Genomic DNA, 15,598 nt, shown 5'->3' on the forward strand with positions numbered 1-15,598 from the left:
CAGCACTGACATTTCTGAGAGCCAAATTCAAGTACTTTAATTGTGCGAACCCTGATTTAATGAATTTCAATTGTTTTATGCCATGAATAGAACTACAACCATATCAAAACAAGTTGGTTACATAAATCTTTAAGCAATTTACACAGAAGTCGTTACCTCATGTTCTCTTTTGACCTCCTTTTCCAAAGAAATGAAATCTTCCATTTCTTTATTCTTTTCCATCTCCTGAAGAAGTGCAGCCTTTTCTTTTTCCAAATTGTCAGTCTTTTTGGTTAGGACGTGGAACTCCTGCTTGAGAAGATCCCTCTCAGCAGCAAGCAGTTCCTTTTGACAGTGGCATGGAGAGGCAGAAAATTCAAAATAGTTTTTTTTTGTTGAACAGATGCAACACAAAATGTGGCCACATACCTTCTCATGCACCAACATCTCACAAAGTTGAACACTCTCTTCAAATCCCTCTTTCATCTGTAAAGAGATGCAATTTCGCATTTAATTACCCTATTTTTTCCACATCTAGCATGATAAACCATTGATATGAATAACTGATGATCACCAACCTGCTCCTGTCCATCAGTAGAAACGTTTGACTTTTCTTGTAGCTCTTTCTCCAGTTCAGCCACTCTCCTCTCTAAAGTTTCCACTTTCTCCATGGCCTGCTGAGTTTCATTTTCCAGTTGGCTCTCCAGTTGGTTTGGAAGTAAAAATTCACTAGAAGTAAAGAGAATGATTGAACATAAAAGAACAGGTAACACTTTACAAAGAGGATACATAAAAAAAACATGAATTCATTAACTTAACATTACATAAACTAATGAATACTGGGTGTTTACTGATTGTGAATTAAGTGTGAATAAGTTGATTAACTTATAAATGCATAGCTAACACATAACTGGATGTTATTTAATGAAGTTATTTAAGAAGTACGGATAGGTTTATTCATTCTGTATAGCAATGTTAAATGTTTCAAATGAACACAAGCAGAAGATAATGAGCAAATAACAGAATATAAATGCAAATATTTCAAACAAGTTACAGAATTATAGATTATCTTGGATAAATGCTCACTAATAGGGATGTAAAACAAATTGTGCTTTTTATCCCTTCAATAAATATGTTCTGTTTATACCGAATGTTTGGGGTCTAATATCAGCTCATGAAACATGGGACTAAAACTTTACATGTAGCATTAATTTATTTGTATTCACGGATTAAAATAGAAATAGCCCATGTTACCTTTCTGAAAAACGCACACTGCTCTGGTTCATCTCCACATCCAATGTAAAATCTAACTCCTCAACATCTATGAAAATACAAAGCAGAAAAACAATTTTTTCAAAAATCTGTGCAACAGAAACGTAAAATTTCAAGCTCTTAAACTGATATTTTGTATATTTTTGGTACGGTTAATTACCTTCATTTTGTTCTGTCAAGACCGACATATCAGCTTTTCTCTTTTTCATAAAAGGTTCAGCAAAGCTTAAGTCAGTCTCTCCAGCATTGTGGAAGGCTGGTGATTGCAGTGGTGATTGCAGTTTTCCACCCCATGTGACCCTGCGTTTCGGCATCTTTATAAAAATAAGCAAAAAGAACAAAACTAAGGAAAACAATTGTCATACAAATTCTCATAACAGGACCATAGAATGGTACATCTCAAAATGATCAGACATGATCAGACATGATTCAGCAAGTGTTGACCTGGGTGGATGTTGGACATGTCTTGTTGCATCACACTCTAGCACTGGGGCATTCAACTCCTATCCTATGATGTCCGTAGCCTCTAAGAACACCCAAACTATTTTGCCTCAGTACGTTTATTTCAAAATGTTCTGTTTAATCCATTGTTGTTGTTTTTTTCCCACATACATGAACTATGCAAAAAATATATATATTTAAACTAAATAAGTAGTATTTCTTAGTGGGAACTAAACCCCTCAGGACAAACACGGGCAAGATGTAGTCATTTACGCCTGTTAGTTTCTTGATCACTTGTCCAAGGGTTGTCTGATGAAACTCAGAAGTAGGTCACTCGTCTTGTTTAATCACTAGTTGCAAAACGCCAGCTCAGATCCAATCAGAAATTAAAGCTGCAAGCAGCATTTATCAGGGTTCAAGCTGTTAAGGCCTTTAAGCACCCAAACATCAAAAGACATTACGTTTTATTTAGCAAGCATTTAACCACTGAAATAATAAATGGAAAAGTCCATTCACAGCCAATACAGGCATTGTAGCATTGGAAATGTACGTTTTTCAAAGCTTTTTGACAGTTATAGTTGCACCTATTGTCTGATCTCCACAAAACTCTGCATGCTTCTTCACTATGTTATGACACATATGCTCATCTATTTTTGTGAAGTTTGGGGGTTTTCTATGGGATTTATTGGCTTTTGAGTGTATTTTGTCCTGCCACTTGAATAAATTATCCTGTTACAGCCAGGCAAATGGAAAAAATTGATAATTATTGATCTAGAGTCCAGAGAATCATCGTAGACCGAATTGGTTCCGAAAGGCCGAAAGTCCAGGTACTAGTTCGCGAAAGTAGGTTTTTAACATATTCGCGAATATTAAATGAACAGTTTGATTGACAGTAGTGGTTCTTGAGGCAAAGTTTTTCAGCATGAGGAGATCTATCAAGTGATATGCATTTTTTGACGAAATTTGTAACAACACGTGATTAGAGAGCCTTAAAACTCGTTAGCGCCAACTAGTGGCCGATTTCTTTCAAAATTCTTACAGACCTCTAGGACCTTGTGCCAAACATGCCCACCAAGTTTCGTTCTGATCAGAGTATGTCAACCTGGTTTAATAGGTGCTCAAATCTCATTGGCCAATGGCGGCCATGTTTTTTGAGATTATTTGAGTTATAGCCTTTTTAGTAAAATGGGCTCCTCCCACAACTTTAATTTTGTGCCCCCTAGCGACCATTAATCGAAATTTAAACTTTTTTTTTGATAATTATTGATTTTCAGACTCCATAGAACATTTCTACACTGGTTTGGTTCCGATCGGGCGAAAATCCAGGGACTAGTTCGCAAAAGTAGGTTTTTGACAAAATTCAAAATGGCGGAAAATCTATCATGGCGGAAATGAAATCGGAGATATACGTTTTGTTCGTCTTGAGCCAAGGATTACAGGGATATAAGTCTACGACATACGGTCTAGGAGTTATGACCACTTTCGCGCTTTAGGTCGCTATAGCGCCACCTATGGGCCAATCGGGCTCATATTTTGATAACCTCTCCTCGATTTTTGTACTACCATATGCCAAAGTTTCAAAGCTCCAGCTCTTACGGTTTGGGCTGCACGATGCGTTTTACGGCAGAAGAATAATAATAAAAATCTGTACAATAACAATAGGGTTTCAGCACTTCGTGCTTGAACCCCTAAATAAAAGAATAGCTACTAAGTCAACAAGGGCAGAGAAAAACTGTTCATCTACACTGAGGTCCCTGCTGAAAAGCAGTCAGTGTGAACATGACAATCAAAACAAGGTGCAAGCAGGTCATGCATCTGAAGGCAAACCAAGTACCTATGTACCTGAACCTTTAGTGACGCCAAAGTGGTTTCTGTTGACCAACATCATTTATGGAAAATATTGTGAAACAATACTGGATATATTGAAATGTTTTTAGAACACAAAAAGTATACAAAAGCACCCTTGCGGTGGGACAAACTTTTGATTCATTGAGCATCTCAGCTAGTCAACACTAGTTAATCTCCAAGTAGGGTACAGAAAGAATATATATAATAATACCGCTTTGATGGAAACAAAGTTTGACGATGTGACTAGAAGTTTGGTTAAATTCCTGATCCTGTCCTGTTGTTCTCTTTGAAGTTGATCCTTCTCTTGCAAAATCTGTGACAGTGTCTCCTTCTCTGTTGCGGTTGTTTGAGTAACTGAAGAGACCTACGATAGTGGAAAAGAAGAAAAAGGATTAACATGAAAAGGGTAAACACTTCAAAGTAGGACCAGCAACATTTCAAGGTTGAACCTCAATTGCCAGTGAGTCAAGACTTGCCTCATGAAGTCGGCGCTTGAGGTCCACAATTTCATTTCTGTATCTTCTCAAAAGGGCTCCATCATCAGAAACCTCTGTGACATGAGGATCATTCTTCATGTTCTTCGCAGCACTAGCAAACTACATTGCAGACACGAGCAGTCACTTCATTAAATGTTACAATTGACATTAAACACAAAGTATAAAATATAAAAATACAATCAGATCAATTACGTTATTTTTTTTAAATCACAATTTATGAACCATAGACACCTAAAGATAATAAATGGCACCTACTTGAAGAGTGCTAAGTGTCTCTTCCACAGTAACGGGGGTAATCGTGCAGATGATAACAGTTTTTGCATTTCCACCCAGAGAATTTTGTAGGATACGGGTGAGTTTACTATCCCTGTAGTTAGTGAAACCCCTGTGAATATAGAGAAAATTACATTAATGGAAGAAAATAGCACAGGTTAAACAAAACGTGCACAGCAGTAAAACATATATATATATATATTTTTTTTTTTTTTTTTTTTTTTTTAAAAGACCTACTTTTGAGTTTCATCAGACAATTTCTTGATCACTTGACCAAGGGTAAACAGGCTGCGATTTATATTACATCCTTCCTTGAAACGGGTACCTTCAATATCAAAAGTCACAAGTTAAAAAAAAAGCAGCAAATGAAATTCAGCATCAAAAGGAAAAACTAATATTTACCAATATTAGCACAAATATTAAAGCATTTACCTTCAGCGCCTGTTTGACTAGCTCTCTCAGCACCAGCCAGGTCAACCAAATTCTACAAGAAAATAACATCACAGATGAGAAAAGATGCTAATTGTAGTTTACATGAGATAACTCACACTTGACTGTGGCAGCTTACCAAATGGGATACTATAATGGCTCCATCTGAATTTTCACCAGACGCAGTGTCACCCCTGTCACGACTCTCCAAGATCTAAGAAGAGCATTATATTCAACACATAACAAAATTCATTCATTGTCTATTTTAATGTGTAGTATGTCTTACCATGCGAAAAATTGTGTGTGATCGACTGCTTCGCTGGTTCATTTTCGTCTTTCCGTAATGGCGATTCTCTAGAAGGTACAGTTACATTTAAATTTAAAAAAATAAACATTCTGCTTATTATTAACAAAATAAACACTCTGATCTAGCATTATGGTTGAAATAATTAAAGTACTTTACTTTCTCCTTTTTTAATCCACGAAAGGGCTTGCTCAGGAGATGTCACTAGTTCTTCAGTTAAGTCAGCAACATATACATTCTTCTGCAAAGACAGGCAGTAATCTATTACTGACAGGTGCAAAAATCCAACATGCAGCTTGCACAATCATCCATTAATCGATATATGCAGTAATGGACCGAAAGTTGTGGCATATTATTTTTGGGGCATATACCACTCTTTCACGTCAAAAATTTCACATGACTGACATGCCTTTGTTGTTTACCACCACAGAAAGACCACTTACAAGTTTAATTGATAGTTTATTGTTAGCGTGTGTGTGGATTACATCTTTAAGTAACTATAGGGCTTATAAAACCTGAATATCCCAGGTTTATGTATTATATTTCATCTGATCCATCTAGTCAAGCTCCATCAACTTACATTGTTCCCCTCTCTGATTTCTAGGGGTTTCCTTTTCCAACTGTCACAGAGTAAATCTGTCACTGTTTCATTATAGATCTCCAAGTAGGACACCCTCAGAAGGAACTCCTTATTTGGACACTAAAGTAAAAATGCAAGCAAATCAGTTAAAACATCATAAACATATCTTACATATGTATAAGAAAAATAATTTTTAAATATACTGCTCACATTCTTTATAGTCTGAAAGACATCCTCCATGGCAAGGGGTATAACTCCCGGAGTAAGAGAACTTCCCATCATAGTGAAAGTTTTCCCAGATGACGTTTGTCCATAAGCAAATATAGTTCCTGAAAACCCCAAAAATATAAAGCTCTATAAACAACACAGTCAAAACACAACAAATACAACTATTGTGCTTGCTTTGAAGGAGAACTTCCCTTTTTTTCTACTTCATTAGATGGTTTTCGCACCCTAAAAGAAGTCTATGGGCCAAAAGATTAATTTATGGTTCAGTTCTATTAACAGACGCAATAAGCATGTAAAGTAATACTAATAATTACAATTTCATATTTGGCTTGATTTAACTTTGATTTGTAGTTATAAATGGTTAGAGTTTATGACGGTTGAAAGAGAAAACCTATTTTACTCCCTTGTCCAAAGGAGGGTTCAGTAAGAGGTAAAGTGCCTCATACACAGTCACACACACTGAACTTGCGATAAAAGACAAGTAGAGAGAGACGTCTTTGACTTGATATTCATTTGGTATCAGCCTGATATCATTTGGTTGCAATTTTTTCCCAACATTTTAGCGACATTCTACTATTAATATTTGTATTCAAGTAGTATGCTATACCAATGTAATGTAACACTTTCCAAAAAAGCCATTATTAAATCAGTCTACTGGTGAAAGTCAATGGGTCAGATACATTTTCTATTCAGTACAGATAACTAGTGCAATATAAACAAAGCATGAGTTTTTGTTTTGTAACATTAGGTCAACCAGCTTACAAAAGCAATACAAATTTACATTTTAAATGAATATTTTAAGAATCCCCCCAAAACAATGTACAGGTAGATGGCGCATACATTTCCTACACTAGACAGTACTTAATTTATTTTCAAGTGATAAAACAAGTGATCTGAAGGTTAACAAATGGGACATTTTTAGCACCTGTGTTAATGACATCAATTGAAAAGGGATAGGTTTCACCTTGTCTGTTTAGGACAAAAAATATTCTCAATTATAAGATGTGCTTTTGTATCCACCTAAACCATATGTAGGTGAATTAATATTGTGAAACATTTTCGATATTTGCTAATATTACAATTCCAAAAATTAAAGGCTGTCTATTTAATGGAAACACACCAAGCGCCATCACACTTGGAGGCCACAGCTGTCCAACAAACTGAACATCAATGAACTGTCACTAGCAAGACAGATATTCTGAAAGAAAACGTAAAAGGAACCCAGATCTAAAGTTAGCACATAATCACAGATCAAATTGATGCTGCAGTAAGATAAGCAAGTTCTCATGCAGACTCAGACCAACTTTGAGGGTTCAACTACAAATGTATGCAAACATGTCAGAAAGTCTAAGTTCATAAATTGTTTGATCAGGGCAGGTATGTTCCCAAATGTAATATTTGTCATATTTACGTACAACCCCATTTCCAAAAAAGCATAAAATATAAGTAACAGAACGCAATGATGTGCAAATCATTTAAACCCTATATTCAAGAGAAAAAAGTGCTACAGACATTTTATTGTTTCTTGAAAAATAAATGGCCACTTTGAATGTGATGCCAGCAACACATTTCGAACCAGGAATGCCTAGTTCAGCCAGCCTGCAATAAAATGCGTTAATCATGGCTGCCCTCTCGAGAATCAAACCCGGGTGCCCACGTGAAAGTCATTGCCGTTAAACACGACGCCCCCGAACTGCACATATTATATTATTTTCAGTCATTAACATCACGGCAAGTTGTTAGACACCATTAACTAGCGTTACAATTAGTAACGTTTCCTAAGTTTACCTCCACCACAAATAGCATCTATGAACATTATGGCTTTTGCCACTGACCGTTTAAACAGCTTATCAGCCCATTCATGAATGACATTGATACAATAACTACTTTATCAATATAGGTGATGATAACAGAAATTTTCAGCAAGTGAAAAGACAAGAGAATTGTGTAGCCAGTGAAGTGTTTGTCTATCCTGAACAAATCCTGAGACATAATTAGAAAATCCACTAAAAATAGTCGCAATATAGTAAACCATTTCATTTAAGGCTTCCCATAACATATCTACTCAAGGTTGTAGCCAGCAAGGTTATTGTCTATCCTGAACAAATCCTCTTTTGCCAATTGGTAAAATTACAGACTTATACATGCTTTGTAAATGGGAAAACAAAGTCGGCAGTGTATCAAATGCCACATTCTCTGAGGCTAAAGCTTATTTAAGATGGACTGAAGCAAAGTGCAAAACTATCCTGTGGTCTGACGTATCAAAATGTAAACATTTTTGGGAATCATAGATGCGGTGTCCTCTGGACTACAGAGAGGGACAATCCGGCTTCTTAGCACGCAGTTGAAATGCCAGCATCCATGATGGCATGGGGTTGCATTAGGCCACATGGCATGGGTGATTTGCACATCTGTGAAGGCACCATTAATGCTGAACAATACTGTATATACAGATTGTGGAGCAACATATGCTGCCATCCAGACATCTTTTTCAGGGAAGTCTGTGCTTATTTCAGCAAGACAATGACAAACCACATTCAGCACGTATTACAACAGCATGGCTCCATAGTAAAAGAGTCCGGGTGCTAAACTGGCCTGTCTGCATTCCAAATATATTGACTAAATACCGTTATTGCAATATCGAAAATGTCTCGCAAAGTATGCAATATTCCGTTTATTTTGTGGAGAGATGCGTCCGTTGGCTCTGCGGCTCAGTTGTGTTCAATTTAGAGACATTGCTTGAAACTGCTATATATTGATCATGTTTCATTGGCCCGGTCACATGCCAGTGTGAGCGCATGGGAACATATACTATGGAGCATACCACGTAATGTGTGCACACTTCGACAGCGTGTGAGTTAAGAGAAAGAGACAGCAAAACGAGTCAGAGGGGCGCAAGAAAAATTCAAAATTAACAAAATGAGTGCAGCTCAGGGAGACAACGAAACAATTGAGATTGAAGAGGAAATGTTAGCAGCCAAAAAAATACTCATTTTGATCCACATCACAAAAAGCATTACAAAAGTATAATCCAAAATAAATAAACATCTCGGCATTAAAAGGAGTCAGGAGTTTAGAAGACTGCACAATAAAGAATGAGTGTTTGGTATTAGCTATAGAGGCAAAGCTTCTAAAATGCCTTGATTTTATATTTATTCAATTAAATAAAAAAATCTCAAATGATGTGTGTCCAAGAACTACAATAGGCACCTTTACAAAGGCTGAAACACCAGACTATTCTAGGGAACAGTGTTCAGATTCCCTTTGCAGTAGCCTATAAAGCTTTGTGTAGATAGTCTGCAGAGTGACCATGCGATAATTTGCTTTTGTTTTCAAAAATATTTTGCTTTTAGTGTTGATTAAGTATCATGTCTAAAAAGCCAATACCTGTGATTGGCCCCAGTTTCAGAGTTGCACAAGTATATGTACAAGTGGGACGTATACAGTTGTGCTCATAAGTTTGCTGGTGAAAGTGTGACATTTTTGAAATTATTCTGAAAATAACTGATCATGATCACTATCCTTTTATTTAAGATGGTGATCATATGAAGTCATTTATTATTATATAAATAAAAAAATAAAAAAGACATATCACCCAAATGGCACTGATCAAAAATCTACATACCCTTGAGTGTTTGGCCTTGTTACAGACACACAGACAAAAATGGCAATTAAAGGTGAATTTCCAACACCTGTGGCTTCTTACATTGCAATTAGTGTCTGTGTATACAGTCGATATATATTTTTTGTTAAGAATTTACCTATAACGTGAACTATTGAATTGATAAACCAACAAATCTCTGAGGGGAAAAAAAAAATATATTTTTACTCACAATAACCTGGTTGCATAAGTGTGCACACCCTTAAAGTAATACTTTGTTGAAGCACCTTTTGATTTTATTACAGCACTCAGTCTTTTTGGGTAGGAGTCTATTACCCTGGCACATCTTGACGTGGCAATATTTGCCCACTCTTCTTTGCAAAAGCACTCCAAATCTGTCAGACTGCAAAGACATCTCCTGTACACAGCCCTCTTCAGATCACCCCACAAATGGTCAATTGGATTCAGGTCTGGGCTCTGGCTGGGCCATTCCAAAACATTAATCTCCTCCAGGTGAAGCCATGCTTTTGTGGACCTGGGTGTGTGCTTTGGGTCGTTTTCGTGTTGAAAGGTGAACTTCCTCATCATCTTTCTAACGGACGCCTGAAGGCTTTGTGCCAAAATTGCCTGGTATTTGGAAATGTTCATAATTCCCTCCACCCTGACTAAGACCCTGGTTCCAGTTGAAGAAAAACGGCCCCAAAGCATGATGCAGCCACCACCATGCTTCTCTGTGGGTATGGTGTTCTTTGGGTGATGTGCAGTGTTGCTTTTGCACCAAACATACCTATTGGAATTATGGCCAAAAAGTTCAACCTTGGTTTCATCAGACCATGACATTTTCCCACGTGCTTTTGGGAGACTTGATGTATGTTTTTGCAAACTTCAGCCGGTCTTGGATGTTTATCTTTGTGAGAAAAGGCTTCCATCTTGCCACCCTACCCAATTCATATGAAGAATACGGGAGATTGTTGTCACATGTAGTACACAGCCAGTACTTGCCAGAAATTCCTGCAGTTCCTTTAATGTTGCTGTAGGCCTCTTGGAAGCCTCCCTGACCAGTTCTTCTAGTCTTTTCATAAATATTGGAGGGACGTCCAGTTCTTGGTAATGTCTCTGTTGTACCCTTCTGACGGATATCTTTCAAAAATGAGATCCCTCTGATGCTTTGGAAGCTCTCTGACCATGGCTTTTGCTCAGAGATGCAACTACAAAAATGTCAGAAAAATCCTACTAGAACAGCTTTATTTGTGATTAATCAGAGTCACTTTAAATTATGGCAGGTGTGTAATGTGATTGGTTCATTCTGAACACAGCCACATCCCCAGTTATGAGGGTGTGCACACTTAGGCAAAAAAAAATTCCAACTCAAAGATTTCTGTTCAATTGAGTTGTTCACATTATAGGTCACATTAAAAATGGAAAAAGAACTGACATGGTTTCTCTTTGTCTCATTCGTTTGAATCACAGAAATCTGCCATTTTAACAGGGGTGTTAACACTTTACATCCACTGTATATAGTCAATGAGTTGTTAGCTCTCACATGGATGCACTGAGCAGGCTAGATACTGAGCCATAGGGAACAGAAAATAACTGTCAAAAGACCTGCGTAACAAGGTAAGGGAACTTTATAAAGATAGAAAAGGATGAAAAGATATCCAAAGCCTTGCAAATGCCAGTCAGTACTGTTCAATCACTTATTAAGAAGTGGACAATTAAGGGATCTCTTGATAACAAGCCAAGGTCAGGTAAACCAAGAAAGATTTCAGCCAAAATTGCCTGAAGAATTGTTCTAGATACAAGAAAAAACCCACAGGTAACCTCAGGAGCAATACAGGACACTCTGCAAAAAGACAGTGAGGTTGTATCAAGGAGCACAATATGACGATACGTGAACAAAAATTAGCTGCACTGTCAAGTTGCCAGAAAGATGTCTTTACAGTGCCAATGCCACAGAAAATCCTAGTTACAATATGCCCGACACCATGACACCTTCTGGCAATCTGTAATTTGGAGTGACGAGACCAAAATAGAACTTTATAGTCACAATTCTTCTGCATGAAAGCCGCGCATGGGATGCTCATGCAAGACAAGACTTTGCATGACCTGTAGGTATTTTGCCTAGACGAATGGCCAGCTATACCACCTGCAAAGAATATCCTCATAGACAACTATTACACAAGACTGCACTGTCATTGACGCTAAAAGGGGCAATACACAGTATTAAGAACAAAATGTTTGCAGACTTTTGACCAGGGGTCAGGTCATTTTTTTCTTTGTTGCCATGTTTGGTTTTATGATTGTACCATTCTGTTCTGACCTACAGTTGAATGTGAATCCGACAAGAAATATAAGACGTGTTTGGCCTGCTCACACGTATTTTCTTTACAAATGGTACATATATTACCAATTCCCAAAGGGTATCCAAACTTTGGAGAACTGTAGATGTGCAAAGAAGGCAAATGCAAATGGCAGTTTTGAACACTAATTAGCCATGTGCGTCTGGTACTCTAAAAAGTTGGACAGGGTCGATAGGTCTGCTGTACCACCAGTCTTGTTCTGTAGAAATGGTCTTTATTTATTCATGTTGTACCAGTCCAATATGACGGTCAGTTGAAATAAACCCTTGTGTAGTAAGAAAACTTGTTCTCATGTTATAAATACTTCTTGATGGGTATTCCCATAACTTGTGTTTTCACATCTGTTAAAGAATATTGAAATGAGTGGCGATATCACAATATTCACATTTTGTTAATATTGTGCAACCCTAGTGGAAAACGTGCCCCTGTCTCAACATTTCTGAAATGTGTTGCTGGCATCAAATTCAAAATAAGCAGTTTCAACATGTGATATAATGTCTTAATGACATTTTCTATTAAATACACGATATGCACATCATTGCATTCTGGGTTTTTTGGCATTTTACACAGTATCACAACATTTTAGTAAATCAGCTGTATTTTTAATAAAACATTCATGAATATTTTGAGACTTAAATGCATTCTAATTATATAATTATAAAAATGTTGATATTGCCCATAGACAATGACCACAAGCCCAAATGGCCTATTGACATCCAGGCCTACTGTAGCTCTGAATGGCTAGCTGGTATTGGTTGAAGAATTAAGAAAAATATTTGTAGTTTATTTATTAACGCATGCCAATTTCTTTAACCTACATAGAATTTTCACAAAACGCCACTGTCTTTCCCAAACATGCTATGAAAAAATGGAAACATGAAAATTCCATTAACTGGTGGAGCCATGAAGACATCAAGTTAGAAAACATACAGTTACTCATTTACAGTATTACAGGTGCTGATCATAAAATTAGATCATCATCAAAAAGTTGACTTCATTAATTCCATTCAAAAAGGGAAACTTGTATATTATATCCATTTATTCCTCACAGACTGATATATTTCAAGTGTTTATTTCATTTAATTTTGATGATTATAACTGACAACTAATGAAAACCCCAAATTCAGTATCTCAGAAAATTTGAATATTGTGAAAAGGTCCAATATTGAAGACACTTGGTGCCACACTCTAATCAGCTAATTAACTCAAAACACCTGCAAAGGCCTTTGAATGGTCACTAAGTCTAGTTCTGTAGGCAACACAATCATGGGGAAGACTGCTGACTTGACAGCTGTCCAAAAGACGACCATTGACACCTTGCACAAGGAGGGCAAGACACAAAAGGTCATAGCTAAAGAGGCTGGTTGTTCACAGAGCTCTGTGTCCAAGCACATTAATTGAGAGGCGAAGGGAAGGAAAAGATGTGGTAGAAAAAAGGTGTACAAGCAATAGGGATAACCGCATCCTGGAGAGGATTGTGAAACAAAACCCATTCAAAAATGTGGGGGAGATTCACAAAGAGTGGACTGCAGCTGGAGTCAGTGCTTCAGGAACCACCACGCACAGACGTATGCAAGACATGGGTTTCAGCTGTCGCATTCCTTGTGTCAAGCCACTCTTGAACAAGACACAGCGTCAGAAGCGTCTCGCCTTGGCTAAAGACAAAAAGGACTGGACTGCTGCGGAGTTATGTTCTCTGATGAAAGTACATTTTGCATTTCCTTTGGAAATCAAGGTCCCAGAGTCTGGAGGAAGAGAGGAGAGGCACATAATCCACATTGCTTGAGGTCCAGTGTAAAGTATCCACAGTCAGTGATGGTTTGGGGTGCCATGTCATCTGCTGATGTTGGTCCACTGTGTTTTCTGAGGTCCAAGGTCAACGCAGCCATCTACCAGGAAGTTTTAGATCACTTCATGCATCCTGCTGCTGACCAACTTTATGGAGTTGCAGATTTCATTTTCCAACAGGACTTGGCACCTGCACACAGTGCCAAAGCTACCAGTACCATGGTATCCCTGTTCTTAATTGGCCAGCAAACGCACCTGACCTTAACCCTATAGAAAATCTATGGGGTATTTTGAAGAGGAAGATGCGATACGCTAGACCCAACAATGCAGAAGAGCTGAAGGCCACTATCAGAGCAACCTGGGCTCTCATAACACCTGAACAGTGCCACAGACTGATCGACTCCATGCCACACCGCATTGCTGCAGTAATTCAGGCAAAAGGAGCCCCAACTAAGTATTGAGTGCTGTACATGCTCATACTTTTCATGTTCATACTTTTCAGTTGGCCAACATTTCTAAAAATATTTTTTTTGTATTGGTCTTAAGTAATATTCTGATTTTCAGAGATACTGGATTTGGGATTTTCATTAGTTGTCAGTTATAATCATCAAAATTAAAAGAAAAAAAACACTTATATATCAGTCTGTGTGTAATTAATGAATATAATATACAAGTTTCACTTTTTGAATGGAATTACTGAAATAAATCAACTTTTTGATTATATTAAAATTTTATGATCAGCACCTGTAGTTATACAGCATCAACAACATAAATATCTGATATGATTCATTATCTGATACCTAGCCTTTAAATGCAACAAAACTATGAATTAATAAAGACTAAAATAAAGTTTGTCGGGGCCTGAGCTTACTTTCAAGGTGAGCAACTATCTTACAAATGTTATAAATCTGTCAATATACAACGTTGCAGTTGTTTAAAAATCACTTACCATTATAACCTTGCACAGTGGAAACAACAAGAGGCTTTGCAAGTTCCTGGTAAAGTTGCAGTGTTGTTTCTTCAGCACTAAATACACGGTCTTTCAGAGAAACAAAAACGAATCATTGCCTGCACGTTTATACGGTATTTACGTCGTTAAACAGGCTGTCATCCAGAGCGCCAGGTACATGTTCATACTTTATTCGGAATTGCCCTGGGTATTAAAATCACTGTACACTCCCGTCGTAAATGAAATTCTCTACCAATTGATCTACACGGGAACAAAGTCAACAATAACTCACCAAAACTGAAGTTCTTTGAAAGGTTTCCATCGTCAATCTGATGAATTGTCTGCTTATCAGCTTCCCAATGTAACCTAACTGTTTCAGCGTTCTCTCCGGCTGTTTCCTCCCTTAGATGAGAAACAGTACAGTAATTTGTGAGACAAATATCCAATTAAAGCTAAATACTGTAACTAATATAGAAACGGTAAACAAACTAATTGTGGCCCCGAAATTTTAATGATACTTGATTTACAGTCATTATAAACTATATAGGTTTACTAGCTAGAATTACCGAAAGACAAGTTGCTAACTAACTGTAGAACTGTAACTATTTGTATTCAAGGTAGTAATAAACTATCTGTTTTCAAAGTTAAAACATATGTTTACCTTTTTATGAGAGGTCTAACCCGTACACAGACCTTTACAGCAGATTCCTCCGCCATTCTTAAACGGCAACAAAAATGCTAGCTAACAATCTTCAACTCCGCAAGTAACGTACTGTGCAATTTGAAAATATGGAACACTCTCATCCTTTGCTTTCATTGGTTGGCGTCACCATTTGGAATGCTGCACATTACAGGGTAACGCTTTTTTGAGAAGAATGGATTCTGCGCGCTTCGTCACTACATTAAACAACATAGGAGTACAAATATTAATAATAATAGATAGAATTTGAACTATATATAATCACACATAAAGTAATGGGAATTACATACACAACAATGTAAAAACATATTCCCTCTTCATTTTTGAAAGTGGTCAAACCTCTCATAAA

At 37.2% G+C, this 15,598-nt stretch overlaps 1 protein-coding gene across 2 annotated transcripts in view; it reads right to left on the reverse strand.

Annotated features, from left to right (window-relative positions):
* cenpe (centromere protein E) overlaps window positions 1-15,370 on the reverse strand; it is a 44,603-nt gene extending 29,233 nt beyond the window's left edge. The window contains exons 1-18 of one of the 2 annotated variants that reach the window (XM_034296722.1): window positions 15,211-15,370; window positions 14,842-14,951; window positions 14,550-14,639; window positions 5,834-5,952; window positions 5,624-5,743; window positions 5,203-5,284; window positions 5,026-5,093; window positions 4,879-4,953; window positions 4,743-4,794; window positions 4,548-4,635; window positions 4,293-4,422; window positions 4,017-4,136; window positions 3,752-3,904; window positions 1,412-1,565; window positions 1,234-1,300; window positions 558-708; window positions 409-465; window positions 157-324 (exon numbers count right to left, since the gene is read on the reverse strand). In XM_034296722.1, the coding sequence (XP_034152613.1) occupies window positions 157-324; window positions 409-465; window positions 558-708; window positions 1,234-1,300; window positions 1,412-1,565; window positions 3,752-3,904; window positions 4,017-4,136; window positions 4,293-4,422; window positions 4,548-4,635; window positions 4,743-4,794; window positions 4,879-4,953; window positions 5,026-5,093; window positions 5,203-5,284; window positions 5,624-5,743; window positions 5,834-5,952; window positions 14,550-14,639; window positions 14,842-14,951; window positions 15,211-15,266 (1,860 nt within the window). In that variant the 5' untranslated portion in view covers window positions 15,267-15,370. The remainder of the gene's footprint in view (window positions 1-156; window positions 325-408; window positions 466-557; window positions 709-1,233; window positions 1,301-1,411; window positions 1,566-3,751; window positions 3,905-4,016; window positions 4,137-4,292; window positions 4,423-4,547; window positions 4,636-4,742; window positions 4,795-4,878; window positions 4,954-5,025; window positions 5,094-5,202; window positions 5,285-5,623; window positions 5,744-5,833; window positions 5,953-14,549; window positions 14,640-14,841; window positions 14,952-15,210) is intronic. The other variant, XM_034296723.1, reaches the window with a different exon arrangement.
* Between the last annotated feature and the right edge of the window lie 228 nt (window positions 15,371-15,598).

This window comes from Esox lucius, chromosome 13 (assembly GCF_011004845.1).
Source record: "Esox lucius isolate fEsoLuc1 chromosome 13, fEsoLuc1.pri, whole genome shotgun sequence".
NCBI classification, from domain to species: Eukaryota; Metazoa; Chordata; class Actinopteri; order Esociformes; family Esocidae; genus Esox; species Esox lucius.